Below are 19,702 nucleotides of genomic sequence, written 5' to 3' on the forward strand. Positions count from 1 at the left end.
CCTCTCGCGGGCTCGCTCGCGCCCCTCAAGGCCTCCATGGCGCCACATCCGGCCCAGACCGGAAGCCGCCTCGGCCCGGCCGCTCTGCCCTCACGAGCGCCGCCGCCGCCGCCGCGGGGCGTGCCGGGAAAAGGGGCCGGTCGCCATGGAGACGGGCGCGGCCTAGCCCGGCCTAGCGAGGCAACTTCTCTCCCGCTAAACCTTACGAGCCGAAGCCGCTTCTTCCAAGCCGAAGGAAGAGACGGAGGGAGGCATGGCTGTTCCCGGGAAGGAGCCGGTCGGCGTCGCGGGCCTGCAGGTGCTGCTCGTCCTGTTCCACCTGGGCAGCGGAGGCGAAGGCGGCGGCGCCTGGGACCCGTCGGGATACTTACTCTACTGCCCCTGCATGGGTGAGGCGGCGGCGGGGGGGCGCCTCCTTTCCTCCCCTCCCAGGGCGCCACTCGGGTCATCACAGTCCCCTCTCCCCCCCCTTTTCTCCTTCCTCTCGCAGGCCGGGGGCTCTGAGGGGCCTTCTCGGTGCCGTTGGACTACAACTCCCGTCATCCCTCTCGTCGGAGCGCGCTGGCTGCTGGGAGTGGAAGTCCCGCCGTACCTTTTTTTTTCAGAACTTACTCAAAATCAGGCAAATGTTTAAAGTGGAGATGGAGTAATAACACACTTGCTGTCACTGAGAATATACGTTAAGGTTCACTTTGTTTGTTTGTTTGTCAGGTTTGTTTGTTTGTTTGTTTGTTTGTTTTGCTGCATTCAGAGATGTAAAGGGTCAGCTGATGAATAATCATTTTGACAAATTCTGGAGGGTGTTAACTAGAGTTTAACTGAGAACAAAGCACAGCAACAGGGGCACATCTTGGACATATCTCATGCGGAGAGTGGGAAACCGGTTTTGGAAAACTGTATTAAATTGAGTTAATTTGGCAGTGATTTGTAATACAGTGGTACCTCGGGTTACATACGCTTCAAGTTACAGATGCTTCAGGTTGCAGATTCCGCTAACCCAGAAATAGTACCTCAGGTTAAGAACTTTGCTTCAGGATGAAAACAGAAATCGTGCTCCAGCGGCGCGGCGGCAGCAGGAGGCCCCATTAGCTAAAGTGGTGCTTCAGGTTAAGAACAGTTTCAGGTTAAGAACGGACCTCCAGAACGAATTAAGTACTTACCACTGTACTGTAATTCAGAAAATCAATACAAATAATTGGCAGTTGATACAGACCGGGGGGAAGTCCAGTCATACCTAGAGGCTGCAGATTCACATCTTTTTTCTCCTCTGTTCCTTTTACCTTTTTGTTAAAACAAAAGCAAAAACCAACATGTTGTTTCTTCTGCTGTGCTTTTTTGTAACTTGGGATGCTGCCTTGCTGTGAAGGTGGGTCGCGGTCCATCCAGCACAGTGTTGCTTGCGGTGACTGGCAGCAGCTTCCCTGGACTGCAAACCAAGAGTCCTTCCCAGGCCTCTATGGCCTTTTAAATTGTATGTGTGGAAGGCTGTTATTGTTTTGCTTATTATATTATGTATTTTTGTGTTTTTAATACTGTAAACTGCCCTGTGGTCCTTGGATGAAGGGTGGTGTCAGAGCTGCCACCCAGTCCCAGCTCACATAGGACCAAGTCCGCCAGCGTTCACTTTATAAGAGTCTTTATTAAGTTACAGGTTTCATTTCCGAACTGCAGCGTGCAGCTCTACACCTTCTGCCCTAGGTCGGCGAAGACCCGTCTGAGTCCCCGCCTCTTGCACACCAGCTTAATACCCTAGCCTTGCTCCACCTCCTTCGCCTCTCCCTACGTCTCTGGGTCCTTCTGCCCCCCTGGGCCTCCTCCCTTCTACTCTCCTCTGACGCTGACCCCCCTGATCCTTCTGCCTCCTTGCGGCGGGCTTTAGGACCTGGCTCACTCTCCGGGCTGCTTACTGCTCCAGCTTCCGCTGCATTTGAACTTGGCGCGCGCGCCCAACTCTCTACTTTCCTCTTAACCGTTGCCTCGCTCTCTGAGGAGGGCGTGACCACCCCTGACTCGTGCCCTTCCTCCTGCTGACAGCCTCCGGAACCCGATGCCTGGCTACCTTCCTCCCTGCTGCTCTCAGTCTTGAGCGTGGGTCCCGACTTCCAGCTGCTGCCGCCCTCAGTTATGAGCGTGGGTCCCGACTTCCAGCTGCTACTCTCTGAATCTCCTCTGTTCCCTTCCTCCTGGGGTGTCCCCCCGGATCCCCCCCTTGCTCTGCTCACTGGGGCTCCCTTTTGGGAGTCCTCTGACTCACTGCTTAGGCTTGGAGATCTCGGGTCGTCATCATCACTCATTTTCCCTTCGGATTCCTCCCCCTCGCTCTCTGCTTCCTCCCTTCTCTGCGTCTCTGCTCCTGAACCCCTGACATCCATCCCCCCCTCGAAGCCCCCCCTTCCCCCCTCCCCGCTTTCAGGTGTGGGTGCTGGGTGCTCCATCATCACGGGAGGGAATGCCGGATACAGTTCGCTCCCCGTGGTTGGCCGCCAACTGAAGACCTCCGAGTCTTCCTCCTCGCGGTCGCCGACGTTGACCTGTTCCGCCTCCATCTCTGTACCGCCGTGCTCGAACCCAAGGTCCTCCCCGAACACGTCCATGTCAGTCTCTGCGTCGGTCGCTCGACCTGGCATCTCCAGCCACTTCCGGCGCCATTGCTCCTCCGGTCGATCGTCCCACCAATACGAGGTGTCTGACGCCGAACCCGCCGGCGATCCTTCTGGGGAACGGGTGCTCAGTGCGGGTTCCCCGTCCGAGTCGAATCCATGGAACGTGCTGGAAGAAAGTGTGGGCGTGAACAGCCAGTCGTCGAAGAAACTCGCTGGCATGGGTCTGTGTGGGAAAAGGGCATGAAACTCGTCCTTGAGCAGGGGTTCCTCCAAAGCGTAGTCTGGCACCCAGCTATTGGCGCTGGCCCGGGTGCCCTCTCTGGCTAGGAGGTATTCGACTCCCTCTTCCCCCCATCTGGAGTCCAAAATCTCCGTGACCTCGTTGATGGGGTCTTGCTGCGTCACCCCTCGCGTCTCCGTCCGCTCCCGGAACGGACTCGGTGCCGTCCCTGGCTCCTGGAATCTGTGAGGTGCCTTGTAGGGAGTGAGCACCGACCTGTGGAACACCGGATGCATTCTGGAACCCTCCGGCAGCGCCAGTCGGAAGGCTACCGGGTTGATCTGTGCTTCGACTTGGTACGGACCAATTTGCTTGTGCCCCAACTTCTTCTTGGCTAGTGACCTGGCCGGCACTGCGTGGGCTGCCAACCAGACCCAGTCTCCCACGTGGATCTCTTCGCCAACCCGCCTGTGCTTGTCAGCTTGCACCTTGTAGGCGTGCTTAGCTAGCTCCAGCTGCCGTCTGAGTTGATCGTGTACCGCCTGCAATTCTGACGCGAACGCGTCCGCCGTCTGTGGTTCTCCGTCCCCCACTCTCTCCCGTCCCGGGAAGGTTCTGGGATTCCTCCCATTGTTGGCGAAGAACGGCGTCACCCCTGTGGACATGTGCTTCGTGTTGTTGTAAGCGAACTCGGCGAGCGGCAGGTAATCCACCCAGGTCGCAGGTTGTTGATTGGCATAGCATCTCAGGTACTGCTGCATGATGGCATTGACCCTCTCTGCTTGCCCGTTGGTCTGCGGGTGTCTTGCTGATGCCAGATCGACCTTGACATTTAGAAAACTCATCAGCTTCTGCCAGAAATTCGAGACGAACTGGCGCCCGCGGTCGGACAGGATAGACCGCGGCAGACCATGCACTTTGAACACGTGATCTATGAACAGTTTGGCGGTTTGTTCCGCCGTGGCCACCTTCGCACACGGAATGAAATGTGCCATCTTGGTGAACAAGTCCACCACCACTAGTACAGCTGTCTTGCCTCTCGAGCTGGGTAGATCCGTAACAAAGTCCAGGGCCACCCTCTCCCACGGTTCAAACGGCGTTTGCAGCGGTTCCAGTAGTCCCGCCGGTGGTTTGTGCACCGGTTTGGCCCTCTGGCAGGTGTCGCACCTCGCAACGTAGTCCGCGACTTCCCCTCTCAGTCTGGGCCACCAAAAGTCCCTTGCGACTAATTCCACCGTTTTTTCCGTGCCAAAGTGCCCGGCCGTGGGTGCGTCGTGCAGCTGCTGCAGTACCCTGGCGCGAAGTTCGTCTCCCGGCACGTAGATGGCCCCTTTACGTAAGAGCAAGCCGTCTCGTATCTGGAACTCGTCGCCCTTCGCCGTGCCCTTGTGCACCTCTGCCATCTTCGCCTGCGCGAAGGAGTCGTCCTGCAACGCCCGCCGCACCGCATCCAGGTCTACTGTGGCTGAAGCGCACGCCCACGCTGTTGGCGCGAAGATGTGCATGGCTGCCGCTGGCGTCGCCTCTTCGAGGTATTGTGGTTTGCGGGACAGTGCATCCGCCATGACGTTGGTGTCGCCTGGGACGTACTCTATTCGGAAATTGAAGTCAGCAAAGAACTCCGCCCAACGTATCTGCCTCTGGTTCAGGAACTGAGCCGTGCGCCAGTGCTCCAGATTCTTGTGATCCGTGCAGACCTGCACCGTGTGCTTGGCGCCGATCAGGAAGTGCCTCCACGCCTTGAAAGCTGCATGAATGGCCAGCAACTCCCTGTCCCAGATGGTGTAGTTCTGCTCCGACTTGCTGAGCTTTCTGGAGTAGAACGCTCCCGGCCTCCAGACCCCCTGTGGGTCCCTTTGCAGCAGGACAGCTCCCACTGCTCTATCGGACGCGTCTGTCTCTACCCGCATCGGTCTGCTGGGGTCGATATGCAGCAGTTGCTCTTCCGACGCGAAGAGACGCTTGAGTGCCTGAAAGGACTGCTCCGCCTGCTCCGTCCAGATGAATTTCTTTTTCTTGGAGCTTAGCGTGTCCGTAATGGCCGCCGTCTGCATCGCGAACCCCTTGATAAACTTGCGATAGAAGTTGGCGAAGCCGACAAACCGCTGGACCGCCTTCCGATTGCGCGGGCTCTTCCAATCCAACACCGCACGAACCTTGGCGCTGTCCATGGCTAGCCCCTTGTCCGACAACTTGTACCCCAAGAAATCCACCTCCGTCGTGTCGAACTGGCACTTCTCCAGTTTGGCGTACAGTCTATGCTGCTGCAGCCTCTTCAGCACCTCCCGAACATCTTGGTCATGGGCTTGCTGCGAGTCGGAGAATATCAGGATGTCATCCAGAAAGCAGACGCACTTCTTGTAAAGGAGTCCCGCCAACACATGATGCATGAAAGCTTGGAAACAGTGAGAACCGTTTTGCAATCCAAACGGCATCACTCTGTATTCGTAGGTGCCCAGAGGCGTGAACATGGCTGTCTTCCACTCATCGCCCTCCCTCATGCGGATGAGATTGTACGCACCTCGCAGGTCCAACTTGGTGAACACGCGTCCCTTGCGCACCGTCGCTAGTAGGTCGTCAATCCTGGGCATGGGGAAATCAGAAGGCTTGGTCATCTTGTTTAAGAGGCGAAAATCCACCACCAGTCTTTTTTGGGGCGTGTCCTTCTTCTTCACGAAGAAAACAGGACTGCCCCCTACTGCCCTGGACTCCCGGATGAAACCGCGCTGCAAATTGTGATCTATGAACTGTTTGAGTTCCTGTAATTCGTCCTCAGACATGGAATACAGCTTCCCTTTCGGTAGCGTCGCCCCTGGTAGGAGGTCAATCTTGCAGTCATATTGCCTGTGCGGTGGTAGCTTGTCAGCCTCTTTCTCGCAGAAGACCTCCAGAAAGTCTGCGTATTTGTGGGGGACTGCTTGCAACGTTCCCAACTGCAGTTGTGATTCCTCCTCCTCTCCCTCCTGTCTGGGCAGGATGCAGTGTTCTGCGCAATAAGAGGAGCCGAAGATCAGCTGTCTCTGGTACCAAGCCAGTGTCGGACTGTGCCTGTCCAGCCAACTCATGCCCAACACAATGGGCGTGTCCGACAGTTGGGTGACATTAAAACTGATGACTTCCCTGTGGTTGCCAAGGCGCATCACCATCGGTGGCGTTTGCTTCACCACCTGCCCCCCTAGCAACTCTCTGCCATCCACTGTGACGACTTGCAGGGGCAGAGTGGCAGGCAGTAGCTGTATAGCGTGCTGCTCCACAAAATCCTGCGCTATAAAGTCTGCGTTGCTTCCAGAATCCACAGAAAGCGGCACTTCGATAGTGACGCCATCGGGTAGCTGGAGAGATGCTGTGAGCTGCACTACCGGTTTGGGTGGGAGGGGGTCCGTGGGTTGCAAGATCGCTGGGGACTGCTTCACTGATGCGTCTGGCTGGGCCCCAGTGCCTCTGTCTCCAGCCAGACATCGTCGTTTCCCTGCTGTGGTTCTCCTTGCTGCGTTGCTGCAGTCACCATTGCTGAGGCTGCAGTGTGCTTGTGGAGCCTCCGGGGACACTCTTTCGCCAAATGGCCTGGATCCTCGCAGATGTAACACTTCCTGTTCCCTCTAGGAGGCTTCGCTCTCACTGCTGTCGGTGCTTGGGCTCTGGCTGCTGACTGAGCCCTTGCACCTCCAACCTCCATCGGTTCCCCTCCCCCTCCAGGCGGAGGTGTGGATTGCGCACGCGCTGCTTCTCTTGGAACGAAAGAGAAACTTCTCGCTGCTTCGCGCCCTCCACGTCCTTCATCTCTGCACCATGGACGTTCTTCCAGCCTCACCCCCACAGTCAGCGCCCTTTGGACCACCTCCTGCGTGCTTCGGGGCCTCTCCCCCCTTGCAATTTCATCCTTGACCGCAGAGCTTAGACCCTCCCAGAACAGGTCTCTGACAGGGGGCGAATCCCGGTCCCACTCTAAGGCACTGACCAGCGCAAAAAAGCGGGCGTGGTACTGCCGGACGCTTGCCCTCCCTTGTTTTAGTCCATGAATCTCCCGTCGGGCAAGATCCACATCAATAGTAGACAAAAAACACGCATCCATCGCTTTGATAAAGGCATCTGCATTCTGAAGCGCCGGATCTTTATCCCTCCACAAATTGCGTAGCCACGCTTTAGCATCCCCATGCAAATGGGATAGTACGAACCCCACTTTCTCTTCCTCATCTCTAAAGTCTTTTGCCAGCAGTTGCAGTGCGCACATTACGTCTGCTCGAAAATTGGGGTACTGTTGTAAATTCCCATCGAAGTGAGCCACAAGCCCTCCTGCTCTCCGTGCCAACCCAACCCCCTCCGGTCTGGGTCCTGGCTGCCCGTGTTTAACCCATGCTTCAAACCTGGCGTGGAGATCTCTGTAGGCGGCTGCCGCATCCTCCTCCCTCTTCTTGGATGCCAGTACCTCCGCGTTCAATTGGGTAACTGCCTGTTGCAGCGCTGCAACTGTCTCTGCTTCCGTCATCTCTGCTAACCGTCGTGAGCTTGCTCCCAAACACCGATCCCCTCCTCCAGCTGCCTCTCTCTCCGCTGCGAGATATCAGGTGTCCGAAGCTTTTGAGAGACGGGTCTTACTGTCAGAGCTGCCACCCAGTCCCAGCTCACATAGGACCAAGTCCGCCAGCGTTCACTTTATAAGAGTCTTTATTAAGTTACAGGTTTCATTTCCGAACTGCAGCGTGCAGCTCTACACCTTCTGCCCTAGGTCGGCGAAGACCCGTCTGAGTCCCCGCCTCTTGCACACCAGCTTAATACCCTAGCCTTGCTCCACCTCCTTCGCCTCTCCCTACGTCTCTGGGTCCTTCTGCCCCCCTGGGCCTCCTCCCTTCTACTCTCCTCTGACGCTGACCCCCCTGATCCTTCTGCCTCCTTGCGGCGGGCTTTAGGACCTGGCTCACTCTCCGGGCTGCTTACTGCTCCAGCTTCCGCTGCATTTGAACTTGGCGCGCGCGCCCAACTCTCTACTTTCCTCTTAACCGTTGCCTCGCTCTCTGAGGAGGGCGTGACCACCCCTGACTCGTGCCCTCCCTCCTGCTGACAGCCTCCGGAACCCGATGCCTGGCTACCTTCCTCCCTGCTGCTCTCAGTCTTGAGCGTGGGTCCCGACTTCCAGCTGCTGCCGCCCTCAGTTATGAGCGTGGGTCCCGACTTCCAGCTGCTACTCTCTGAATCTCCTCTGTTCCCTTCCTCCTGGGGTGTCCCCCCGGATCCCCCCCTTGCTCTGCTCACTGGGGCTCCCTTTTGGGAGTCCTCTGACTCACTGCTTAGGCTTGGAGATCTCGGGTCGTCATCATCACTCATTTTCCCTTCGGATTCCTCCCCCTCGCTCTCTGCTTCCTCCCTTCTCTGCGTCTCTGCTCCTGAACCCCTGACAGGTGGCATCTAAAATTAATTCATATTAATGATGAAGGGCCTAGAAAGGCTACAATGATGATATTGGGGATCAAATCTGGGGCCTTGCGCATGCAAAACAGGTGCTCTGCAGTCGAGTTATGGCCTTTTACAAGACTGTTTTCCCCTGCCTGTCAGATGATGGCTCAGAGGGACAAGTTCAGTCCTGCTGGGTGCTGCTGCACAAGTGTGTTTTCCACAGGGCAAAGCAGACCTGTGTTGCCAGCAGGCTTGAACCTTCTGCTCATCATCTGGTGAGCAGAGAGTTCCATCCTGCTGGGTGCTGCTTCCCCAGCATGTTCCTGGTGGGGCTGCTGCCCTGTAGGTTATTGTTAGGTTGCTGCATGCTACTATTGCATTATAGGTTAGGGAGTGACCTGCTTGTGGTTCTTGATCAACCTGTGGAGTGCACCAATTAGAAGTTAAATGTTAAAAGTCAAGAAAATAATACAAAGTGTATGGACTTAAAGTGTGTGTGAGAGAGAGATTTAAAAACTGCTAAACTATTATAAACTCCCTGGGCAAGCTTTCAATTAAGGTGACAGCAACTGTGATTTTTATTTCAGCTTTGTAAATAGCCACTTGATTATTCGCTATGGGTATAATTTGCCTCCAGGTTACCAGACGTCTCATTGCCACCTTCCTTGATACCGCTTTCTGACAGCTTTCCAAATAAATCCACAGAGGTCAGAAGTCTTGCTACCCAAGTATACTTTCTTCTGTTAGTCCTTTGTGCAATAAATTTCTTAAACTTTTGTAAGAGTTTCCTTTCTTGTTATTTGGAAGTAATTATTGGTTGCTGTTGATTACTAGGGTTTTTTTTACGCGGGGGAGAGGACTTCTGTGGGTTGGGAGTAGTTCCAGAGTCCTAACATTTATGCGACTTGCCTTATGCTTAAGCTTTGTGAATAATTCAACATAATGAAGGAAGCATTTTGATTTTGGCAGCCATGTAGTTCTTCCGTATGAAGTTGCCCTAGGCTTGTTGCTCTGCCCCAGCCTGGTGACTAAGAAACAGGTCTTTATGTTCTATTTCAAGGGAGATTTGGGAACCAAGCAGACCATTTTCTGGGTTCTTTGGCGTTTGCTAAAATGGTGAATCGGACCTTAGCTGTGCCCCCCTGGATTGAGTACCGGTATCACAGGCCTCCCTACACAAATGTAAGTAGTTCTGAGAACTTCTGAGGTATATTTGGGTTCTGTGCTTTTGGAATGCTACAGATTTTCCCAAAGCCACACATAAGCAGGCTCAGTGAATAAGTCCTTGGAACAGATGAGTTAATTCTGCTTGTGTTGGGTGCTATCTACATTTTGTATACCTTGTACAAGCCCCCCCCCAAAAAAGTTTTCAACCATTAAGCTCTGGTCCTCCTCTAGTCTTTAATTAGCCAACTGCAGGTCTTGAAAGCTTTCCTGGCCTCTGCTTCAAGCTGGAGTTTCATGCATAGTGAAGGAGTCAATAGTACGTCAAACCTGCAAATCTGACAAACCAGGGTAGACTAGGTTTTGGAAATTCTTCAGCCCTTTAAGTTATGCTGCTCACTTTTCCTTCAGATGGTTGTGGATTCACTATTGCTGGAACAATTATGTGTGTGGACAGGCTCCTAAACTCTGTTTTCTTTGCATTGCAGCAGCACGTTCCCTACAAAGAATACTTCAAGCTGGCGCCTCTCCTGGAGTACCACCGGGTCATCACTTTGGAAGAATTTATGGAAAAGTTGGCACCCATCCACTGGCCTCCTGGCAAGCGAGTCGCATACTGCTTTGAAGCAGCAGCTCAGAGGAGTGCTGACAAAAGGACTTGCCCTATGAAGGTAGGAGTCCTTCTCATCCATGAGGTGCCTTCTGTAACCCTGGGCTGTAGTAAAAGCTCCGCTGCTGCCGTTCTTCTAAAAAAGCACACCAAGAACTGTGGCCAATATAAGTTTCAATAGTGGGAGTGGTCCCTACTCGCGAATCAATAGTCAATTGTAACAAAAACTAATCCATTCAAAAGTATGTATTCTGACAAGGATTACAAACTCAAATAGAGGTTACGAACTCAGAGATTACAAATTCAAACTCATAAGGATATGTATAACATAATAATTCGTTACAGTATTAGAGATAAGAGTTCATGTTAGTCCATAGTCAGATTTGACGTGAAGATCTTAGTTTCAATCATTGAGCAGAAGTCAATTATGGATCAGAAATTATGGATAAGAACCCAGGACAGGGCCCTGTTTCGATATATTCACCTTCATCAGCTGGAAGTATCAAACATTGCATGAAAATACATTTAAATTCTAAATTATCATAAATTATAAAACAGTATTATGCAACAGCTAGCTAGGGACCATGGGAGTTGTAGGCCAAAAACATCTGCAGGGCCGAGTTTGAGGAAGCTTGTTCTAGATAAAGTTCTGTGGATCATTTCAGTGTGTTTGTTCCTTTCATCCTCTCTCTACTTGGAAAGCTTCTGGTAAACTCACACACAGGTTTCAGTGGGGGCAGAACTATGGAATATGGGTTGTGTCAGCTAGGAGCTTGCAGCTCCCGTAGCAGCTGCAAAGCTGCCTGTTCCTCTGGCCTGCCTCACCTTTCGTCTGCCGCAGTGAACGAGCAGCTGCCTTTGCTTTTGCAGGATGGAAACCCCTTTGGCCCCTTTTGGGATCAGTTTGCTGTGGATTTCGATAGGTCGGAGCTGTTTGGAGGCCTCTCCTTCAGTGCCTCTTACAAGGACCACTGGATTCGAAGGTAGCAAGTGTCGCTTGGAGGTGCCATTGGGCGAAGGGCATGGTTAGGTACTGGGCACATTTCTCCATTGCTGCTCTGGCTTGTAAAGGGTTCTTTGAAATCATCATCATCATCATCATCTTTTATTTGTATCCCGCCCTCCCCAGCCGAAACCGCACTCAGGCGGCTAACATCAGACATATAACTGTTGGGATGCTGCTAAGGAATCGGGCAATTGGAAAGCCCCCAGATGGCTCCAGCCCACCGGCCAACGTGCCGGTCAAACTCCAGTCCTTGGTGCAGCATGAATCTGCGACCCAGAGCTTCAGAAGCTGGGCACGCAACTCAGCAGAGTAAACGCACAACAGAAGTTGCAGGGAGAGGCTGTGTAAAGCATATTTACAGGCAGTTTATTCAGCGTACATCAGGACAAAAGGAAAAACATGTCTTCTCCCTTTCATGTCCAAGCAAGCAGCATAATCAGTAGCTATACACACAACGGAAGTTCCCAGCAAGTTGTGCTGGAGTGTAAACAGACATGTGACATACAACAATTCCACACATCTGTTAAGGTGGAACGGAATATCTTAACAATAATATTGGTATAAAATCAAACAATAATTAAATTACCTCCTAAAAAACAAGTCAGTATCAAATTAAAATCTAATTAGATGGCTTTCCGCAGGATTAGGGTTGCTGTCAACTTTCAGATTTGAAAATAAGGGATCAGCAGCCTCACCTGTCCCGGGGACTGTCTACAGGATATCTAACGATCCGGGATAGCAGCCAGAAGCAGCGGGAAATGGTGCTGGAATAAGGGAATTTCCCACAAAAAAAGGGAAGGTTGACAGCTATGGTTGGGAACAGTAAATGCTCATCAGGCTCAGCTGCTTACGCTGTTCTTATATGGGCCTGTGAGAAGGCTGGGAGGCCTCTTTCAGACTAGTTCTTATACAAAAAGAGAAGGGGATTCAGGCTGAGCCCTGACCAAAGGCCTGGCGGAACTCCGTCTTGCAGGCCCGGCAGAAAGATGCCAAATCCCGCAGGGCCCTGATCTCTTGTGGCAGAGTGTTCCACCAGGCCAAGGCCAGCCTAATCTCCCTGAGACCTGGAATCTCCAAGATGTTGTTATTTGCAGACCGTAAGGAAAGAAGGACAAGTATCCTGCCTTTCTGCACGGATGGCAACCAAGGTAATTTAACAACTAGAAAACACAAAAACAGACAAAATATAATAACAGACAAAAATTGAGCAGATAAAAATGCCTTGATAATAAAATTACATTTTCCATTGAGGATGGGAGAAGAAGCAGTGGCATATAGCAAAATAGGGGTCTTTCTGGTTCCTATTTTTGGGAGATGACCATCTGGGTCCATTAGACTTTCCTCTAAATCATTTAGGAAAAAGCTAAACAATGTGGGGGCGAAAATACAGCCTTGTCTCACTCCCCTAGCCATCTCTATACAATCTAAAAGTTGGCCCTGCAACCCACATCTAACCTGCAATTTGCTATCACTGCACAGAGCTTTAATGAGGAAGAAGAGTCGCATAACGGTCTTTGGGTGGTATGTGTTTTGTAAGAAGTTCAAGGATCTTGGGCAGTAGAACTAGGAAATACACCTCCAGCTCTGAGACCGTAAGACACTGCTGCCAGTTGGCATGTGTGGGACAGAGGTCTGTGACAGTATTAGGCAGCTGCATGCATGCATAACTAAAGTCTGCTTGCTTAGTCTGTTGATTTTTCAGAGATTGCTGCCGTAGTTTAAAATACAGGGAGGTGCATTTTGCAACTTCTTTCCCCTAAGGAGGCCCGCCTAAGCTCCAGTATGCAAATATTTGGGAGGTGATGCAAGTGTCTGGGGAATTAGGAAGTTCTTATGAGCTGAAAAGCATGACAACAGAAATGCAAAATACAGATTAACTTTATTCGGGTTAGCATATTCTTCATAAATCTTGTTAGTAATTCATCTCTTTGTTGTAGGTGTGTTAAAAACAATTTTAACTAGAAAAAAGCATTTGCATTAAAAGTTCTCAACAGTAAAAACTGAGCAGCACTGGTGCGAGCAAACATGGCAAGTTGTAGCTCCTGTTGATCTTTCCACTGTGTCTTTTACTAGGTTTCCCTCCTCTGAACATCCTGTTGTTGCTCTTCCGGGGGCACCAGCCCAGTTTCCAGTTCTGGAAGAGTACCGCTCCCTGCATCAGTACATGGTATGGTCTGATGAGATGGTGAACAAAGGCGAGTCCTATATTAATTCGTTCCTGGTCAGACCCTACGTGGGAATCCATTTGCGTGTCGGTTCAGACTGGGTATGGTTCTTACATATACTTCCATGGGGACTGTAATGTGGGCAGGGCTGTAATAGAGTCTGACTGGCAGCTTCTAACTCCATATGAATAAAAAACGGAGAGGGCGGGGCTGTTAAGAACATATGCTGGTTCAGAACAAAATCCTACCTAGCTCAGCATCCTGTTGCTTACCTAGGGCCATCCTTTGTCAGCTGGGTGCCTCTGGGAAGCTCATAAGCAGGAGTTGAGATCAGGTACCCTCTCTCTGTTTTCTTCCCCAGCAGCTGGTGATATTCAGAGGCATGCTTTCTCTGATCCTGAAGGGGTGTACACATTGTGACTTGCAGTTATTGACAGCTTCTTGCATACTTGAACTAGACTGTTTGGGGATGGGAATATAACTGAAGCTAACAACAACACATTTTATTTATACCCCGCCCTCCCTGGCCAGAGCCGGGCTCAGGGTGGCTAACACCATTAAAAGCACAGTAAAAACATAATAGGGGGGGGAGAGAGAGAGAGAGAGAGAAAATATTTAAAATACATGTTAAAATGCAATTTAAAATGCAGCCTCATTTTAAAATAGCCGATAAATCAAGACCATAAGGGGAGGGGAACATAAGGGTCAGACCGAGTCCAAACCAAAGACCAGACGGAACAGCTTTGTCTTGCAGGCCATGCGGAAAGATGTCAAGTCCCGCAGGGCCCTGGTCTCTTGTGACAGAGTGTTCCACAACGTTGGGGCCAGTATTGAAAAGGCCCTGGCCCTAGTTGAGACCAATCTAACCACCTTGTGAACTGGGACCTCCAAAATGTTGTCATTTGTGGACCTTAAGGTCCTCCGCGGGGCAGACCAGGAGAGGGGGTCCCGTAGGTACGTGGGTCCTAGGCTGCATAGGGCTTTAAAGGTCAAGAGCTGACCCTGTACTCCACCAGGAGCCAGTGCAGCTGGTAAAGCCCTGGATGAATGTGATCCCGTGGCAAGGACCCTCCATTAGCAATGTGGTTTTTTTGCCTGCTTTGGCTAGTTGTATGGAATTCTCCATTGCTGTGAAGTTCTCCTACCTTTGTATGATGCTCTGTTTCTCACCACTTCTACCTGTGTGTGATGTTCTGTTTTTCTCCTCCCTCCGCCTTAGAAAAATGCATGCAATATGTTGAAAGATGGCACTGCTGGGTCTCATTTAATGGCGTCGCCACAGTGTGTGGGCTATGATCGGAACACTGCTGCACCCCTTACCATGGATATGTGTCTGCCAGGCCTGAAAGAGATAAAACGAGCGCTAAGACTCTGGGTGAAGAAGACAGATGCAAAAGCTGTGTACATCGCCAGTGACTCTGAACCTTATACGAAGGAAATACAGCAGCTTTTCAAACAAAAGGTAATGCCTGCTGCAGCTGGAGCAATGAGTAGTTACTGGTGCAAAGTTCACTGCTTTTCTCTCTCTGGGTGTATGCATTGGAAATATTAATATCTTGCCTTTCTTCTCAGATGGAGGAATCGGGGGGGCTTACAGCCGGGATGGGCAGAAAAAAGTTTGGGCTCTACTGGGTCTTTGAGTGATTTGGCAACGCAGTTCTTTTGCTCAGAAAATATGCGGTTGCATTAGATATAGATGTAGATGAACACTACTTCAGAAATCATTGAGGTGACTTTCCACATGGCAAACCAGAGGTGAGACATAATGGTGGTTCTTGAACCAAGGACTGTCCTTGAACCAAGGACTCTGGGAATCTGAAGGCGCTATAGAAAGGTGCGGCTTGATGAAACAAGTTCAGGTGGAGGGATAGAATGAGTAGATAGACAGCTTGTGGCAAACGCCACGTCTGCTTGTGTGTGTTCACTTTCAGTCACTGAGCTCTGCTTGTTTTCCCCTTTTCAGATAAAAGTGGTGTACCTGCAGCCTGAAGTGCCCCAGGTAGATTTGTACATTCTCAGCAAGTCTGACCATTTCATTGGAAACTGTGTTTCTTCCTTTACTGCCTTTGTGAAAAGAGAACGTGATGTGCATGGGAAACCCTCATCCTTTTTTGGCATGGACTATCCACCCACGTCAAGGGACGAATTGTAGCCCCTAGAGGAAGAGATGCCTTTCGACCCACTATTTGCATACAGTTCTCATAAATACAAGGTCTCCCTCAAAGCAAGCACTGGATATATCTGGATTCTACAGGTTCATCCTCATGGCAATCCTTGAATATTACTAGAACGTGACCTGAAAGGAGAAGTGGATGACTTCCAGGAAACATTCCCTCCTCCCACAGTTGTGGTTCAAATAAGCAAACCCACTCCCATTCCTCTCTTCCCCTTTCTGTGCTGTCTTGCTACCTCTTCTGGAATTAATGACTCGTCTGGTGCTTCCTTAATGCACAGTATTCTCAAGACAGCTTGTTCACTGACAAGAAGTGTTCTGACATTAAGAACTGGGAACCAGCAGATACGTTCTCAGTTGTGCAACCAACTGACATTTGCCTTGTGTGCTTTTGTTTTCTGAGCTGCCAAATGGATTTGATTCCCATTCCCCCTTGCTGGGAGTGGGGAGACTATAAGCAAATGATTTCGCTATCAGCTGTGACACGTTATGGGACTTTCACAGGAGTTTTAGTCCTAATAACTCTGGTGCCCTGTGGACCAGTTCTGTTTGAGGCAATTCCCAGGTAGCATAGAGATACTTTTTTTTTAATCCTATTACACAAGAGCCTTTTAGAGGATTTTTGTATTTTACAAAATTGGCAGTCTAAGCACTGTACACAGTATAAAATAGAAGTTAAGAAATAATCTTTTTGAAACACCATAATAATTCGTAAATCAAATATTATGCACCTTTTATTGGGCCCATTTGCAACTTCGCTGAGAGCTCAGTGCATCAGTTGCATTTTAATGGCTTTTGGTGGGTCAGCAATCACGTCTTTCTGAGCTCTCTCTTCTGGAAACTCAGTCTGGCTGCCATCTTGAAACTATTTTGTTTCATTGAGCAGGGGGTTGGACTAGGAGACCTCCAAGATTCCTTCCAACTCTTGTACACTCATTCTTTGAGCATCCTTTTTATGTTTAGAAGCTGTGACCTTTGAAAAGTCTCTGAAAGGAATAACCACTTGGTCCACTTTCAATTTCAGATATTTACTTTGAGTCTCTTGAAAAGAGGAGCCAACAGATAGTGGATCTTGATTTTTTTGTTTTAAAGGTTTTATGCACTTTTCTCTGCATAATTGCTCTGAAATCATGATTCAGCTTTCTCGATGTACATCTGAACTATGCTCACTAATTTACCTGTAGAGTTTTCCCACGGAAAAATACTCAGGCAGGAGATCTGCAAACTGTCAGGTTACCTAGTTCATGTTATGTTTCCTCATCACATCAGTAGTAACTTTCTGTGGTGACAGCGCAGCATCTTACCATCTGATAATTATCTGCTCCTGTGCATTCTGAACATCAGTTGACAAATTGTCCTGGCTGCTGACTGCATGCCTGAACTATCCATCTGCACTCTATATTAAGACAGAGTATGTTGTGCTGGGGGAGATAACTTTCTGGAGCTTTCTATTTGCTTTATTGGGCTCGAATTGCACAGACAGCATTGTTAGCCTCTGTATCTTCCTTTTAGGTGTTGATGAAACAATCTTGCAATAGCAGGATTGAATTGCAAATGAACTTTTCCAAGGTTTGGTTGCTTGTGGTAGCAGTATTGCCTCCAGTCTCTTTTCTGTCTTCCTTTGCCATCTTCTGAAAAGATTCTGGTTCATAAATGCTAACAGTTTCAGCTGACCAGTAAACACTTTTATAAGCAGCAACTTTGCAAGTTTATTAATTTAATCACTACCTTGCATCACTTATTGATAGTGAATTATCACTGGCAAGCTACAAATCTGAAAACCAGCATTGTATTTGCTGGAAACGTCTTTGCTCATCTTTATGAAGTACTGGAGAAGTTTGTTTAAAAGTTCCGTCTTAAAAAGGTATAGAGAAGCACTAGGCTTGGAAGAGAAATGCAGTTCCTGTGTTTTGGTAGATTCTGCAGTGAAACCATGTGTTCCAAAGCTAACCGTAATATGGATGATAATGATGGTGATGATCAAATGAAAAATAGACTCTCAATAGATTGTCCAGGAATATTTATGAAGAACAACAAAAAAACCCAAGGAAGGCTGAGGCTGTGACAGCACATGGAGATGATCTCTGACTTCATCTGTTAGGTGGGATCCTCCCTTCTGCTTGAGCTTCTGAAAGAATACAGTATTTTGATTCCAAAGATCAGTAAGTGCCACAATATTTCCGTCTGGAGCAGCAAGAACAAACAGTTACTCTTCTGCAATTCGTCAATAAGCATAAGAATATAGCAATTTCCTTGATGGGTCAGGCAAAGGTCCACCTTAAACCAACCTTTTGTTCCCAACAGCAGCCATCCAGAAGACAATGGCAGGGCCTGAAGGCAGCAGTTCTCCTCACCAGCTTGCCTCCATCTTGTATATCAAGTTATATTGCCATATGGGAGTTGCCATATTAGCTGTTATGGCTAATGGCCATTTGTAGATTTCACCTCCAAGAATCTGAAAAAAAAGCTGTTTTACTGCCTGATAAACCCACGGATAGCTCCACATATTATCAAAGGAAGTTCCAGAGATTCAGTTATGTCCTGTGACAAAACTTCCTTTTTTTGTCCGCCTGGCAGTAGGTGGTTAAGTCTGTTTTGTTAGACGAACCTGGCTTTCCAGTATTATGAGAGGTAAGGGGAAATCTCCCTTTTTGCTCTCCACGCTATTCATAGTTTTGTAAACTCTTTATCATGTATGCGAAGTTACTCTGCAATTCATATATTTATATATAAAGCCCATTGTCTCTTAACCAGCACTGAAGCATCAACATTCATATCTGGAGGCTTCCTAATGGGCATGAGAATCCTCTGTGCTATACCTTCAATATATCTTGCCTCTTTGTGGAAGGAAATGCCAACCTCTGGTTGAAATACAACTAATGAAATTTTTTAAAGGTGGTTTCCTCAACCTCGGCCCTCCAGATGTTTTGAGACTACAGTTCCCATCATCCCTGACCACTGGTCCTGCTAGCTAGGGATCATGGGAGTTGTAGGCCAAAAACATCTGGAGGGCCGAGGTTGATGTAATGCTGTACACCATTATCTGGAAGTAAGTCCCAGTGAACTCAGTGTGGATACTCATAGGGCTGTGCTGTTAATGATGTTGACCATATGGAATTTGCAGGGGTGCAGCTACACCATGCCATGAGGAGACAATTCATCCATGGGGTGCAGCCTCGCCAACATTTGTGTACAGTGGTACCTTGGGTTACAGACTCCGCTAACCTGGAAGTAGTACCTTGGGTTAAGAACTTTACCTCAGGATGAGAACAGAAATCACGCGGCGGCATGAGGCCCCATTAGCTAAAGTGGTACCTCAGGTTAAGAACGGTTTCAGGTTAACGGATCTGCAGAACGAATTAAGTTCATAACCAGAGGTACCACTGTAAACTCCATTTATGTGGCTGGCTCAGAATGGAGGACATCTGGGGTATTTGTATGCTATGCACAATATCAGAAGCCATGTTTCAATTTTTTAAAAAATTAATGTACAGAGGATAACTTTGTGATTTTCATTTTCATAATAAAACATTAATCTTCCTCTTGAGTGTTTTTATGACTTGAAACATTCCTCCTAGCTTTGGCTATGGTTAACATCCACCTGGTGAAACCACGTGCCGATGTTTTCTCCTTTTAGAAAAAAAGGAAGTTGTTGGCCCAGATGGCTGCCTTTCACTCTTCAATTTAGGGATCTCCAAACATAGAATCTCGCTGCCATGGACCTGATTAGGCTTATGCCATTGGCAGAAGGCCCAGCTTAGAAGTGAGGTCATGGGCTCTCTCTTTCCACGTAAGCTATGCACACTTCCAAGCATCTGTTTTTAAAAGCAACAGATTCTTGTGCAGAGTGGATTAACCAAGAGCTTCTTTGCACAGTTGAAGATTTTATCTGACTGCCCAAGAACTGCTTTTCTTTCATTGCATTTAGTCGTAGTAATAATAATAATCGCTTCGAACTATTTGATTTTTTCCAGACAGATGATCAAATTCTAAATGGAATGAAGCTCTATTGATTTCTGTTACTTGCAAGTCAGCAGCTTGGGCAGTGTTGACTTAAGATTGGCACATGGGGAAATTCACCTGTTAAATAGTGTCAGTTGACCACCTACTATTTGAGTGTAGTTCTTAGAATGTCATCCTGTAAAGGGCAGCACACCACCTTACTTCATTCAAGTTTAAATTTGTTAGCTGGGTCAGAAAGGCATCCTGACCCTTTGGCCAGGAAGTGGTGAGTGTAAACCTTGCAGAGAAGCAAAGCTTCCCTCCTTGAACACCTCTTATATGGGGGCATTTCTGTACAGGAACGCAATACTCTGAAGAGATGGAGTCTCTGTTGGGCTTTCTTAACCACCTGGGTTGTATTTATTTTC

General features: G+C 49.2%; 1 protein-coding gene and 1 long non-coding RNA gene across 5 annotated transcripts in view; both read left to right on the plus strand.

The window, feature by feature from the left end:
- Positions 1-18,872, plus strand: part of LOC309534413 — a 97,075-nt gene extending 78,203 nt beyond the window's left edge. Inside the window, exon 2 of the long non-coding RNA XR_014220696.1 lies at positions 18,710-18,872. This is a non-coding gene — a long non-coding RNA (uncharacterized lncRNA). The remainder of the gene's footprint in view (positions 1-18,709) is intronic.
- On the plus strand, positions 37-18,872 carry POFUT1 (protein O-fucosyltransferase 1; the record flags this gene model as incomplete). 4 transcript variants are annotated; one of them, XM_082226235.1, is made up of 7 exons in its annotated part: positions 37-389; positions 9,279-9,396; positions 9,867-10,049; positions 10,859-10,971; positions 13,068-13,260; positions 14,379-14,621; positions 15,123-18,872. In XM_082226235.1, the coding sequence occupies 7 exons, from the start codon at positions 37-39 to the stop codon at positions 15,309-15,311; spliced, it is 1,392 nt and encodes a 463-aa protein (XP_082082361.1). In that variant the 3' UTR covers positions 15,312-18,872. The 4 variants fall into 4 exon arrangements, with proteins under 4 accessions (XP_082082361.1, XP_082082362.1, XP_082082363.1 ...); XM_082226236.1 differs by having other exon boundaries at positions 139-389; positions 9,275-9,396; XM_082226237.1 differs by lacking the exon at positions 37-389 and adding an exon at positions 525-685 and having other exon boundaries at positions 9,275-9,396.
- Positions 18,873-19,702: the final 830 nt, after the last annotated feature.

Source organism: Podarcis vaucheri (genome assembly GCF_965113315.1).
Source record: "Podarcis vaucheri genome assembly, chromosome: 6".
In the NCBI taxonomy this organism is placed as follows: domain Eukaryota; kingdom Metazoa; phylum Chordata; class Lepidosauria; order Squamata; family Lacertidae; genus Podarcis; species Podarcis vaucheri.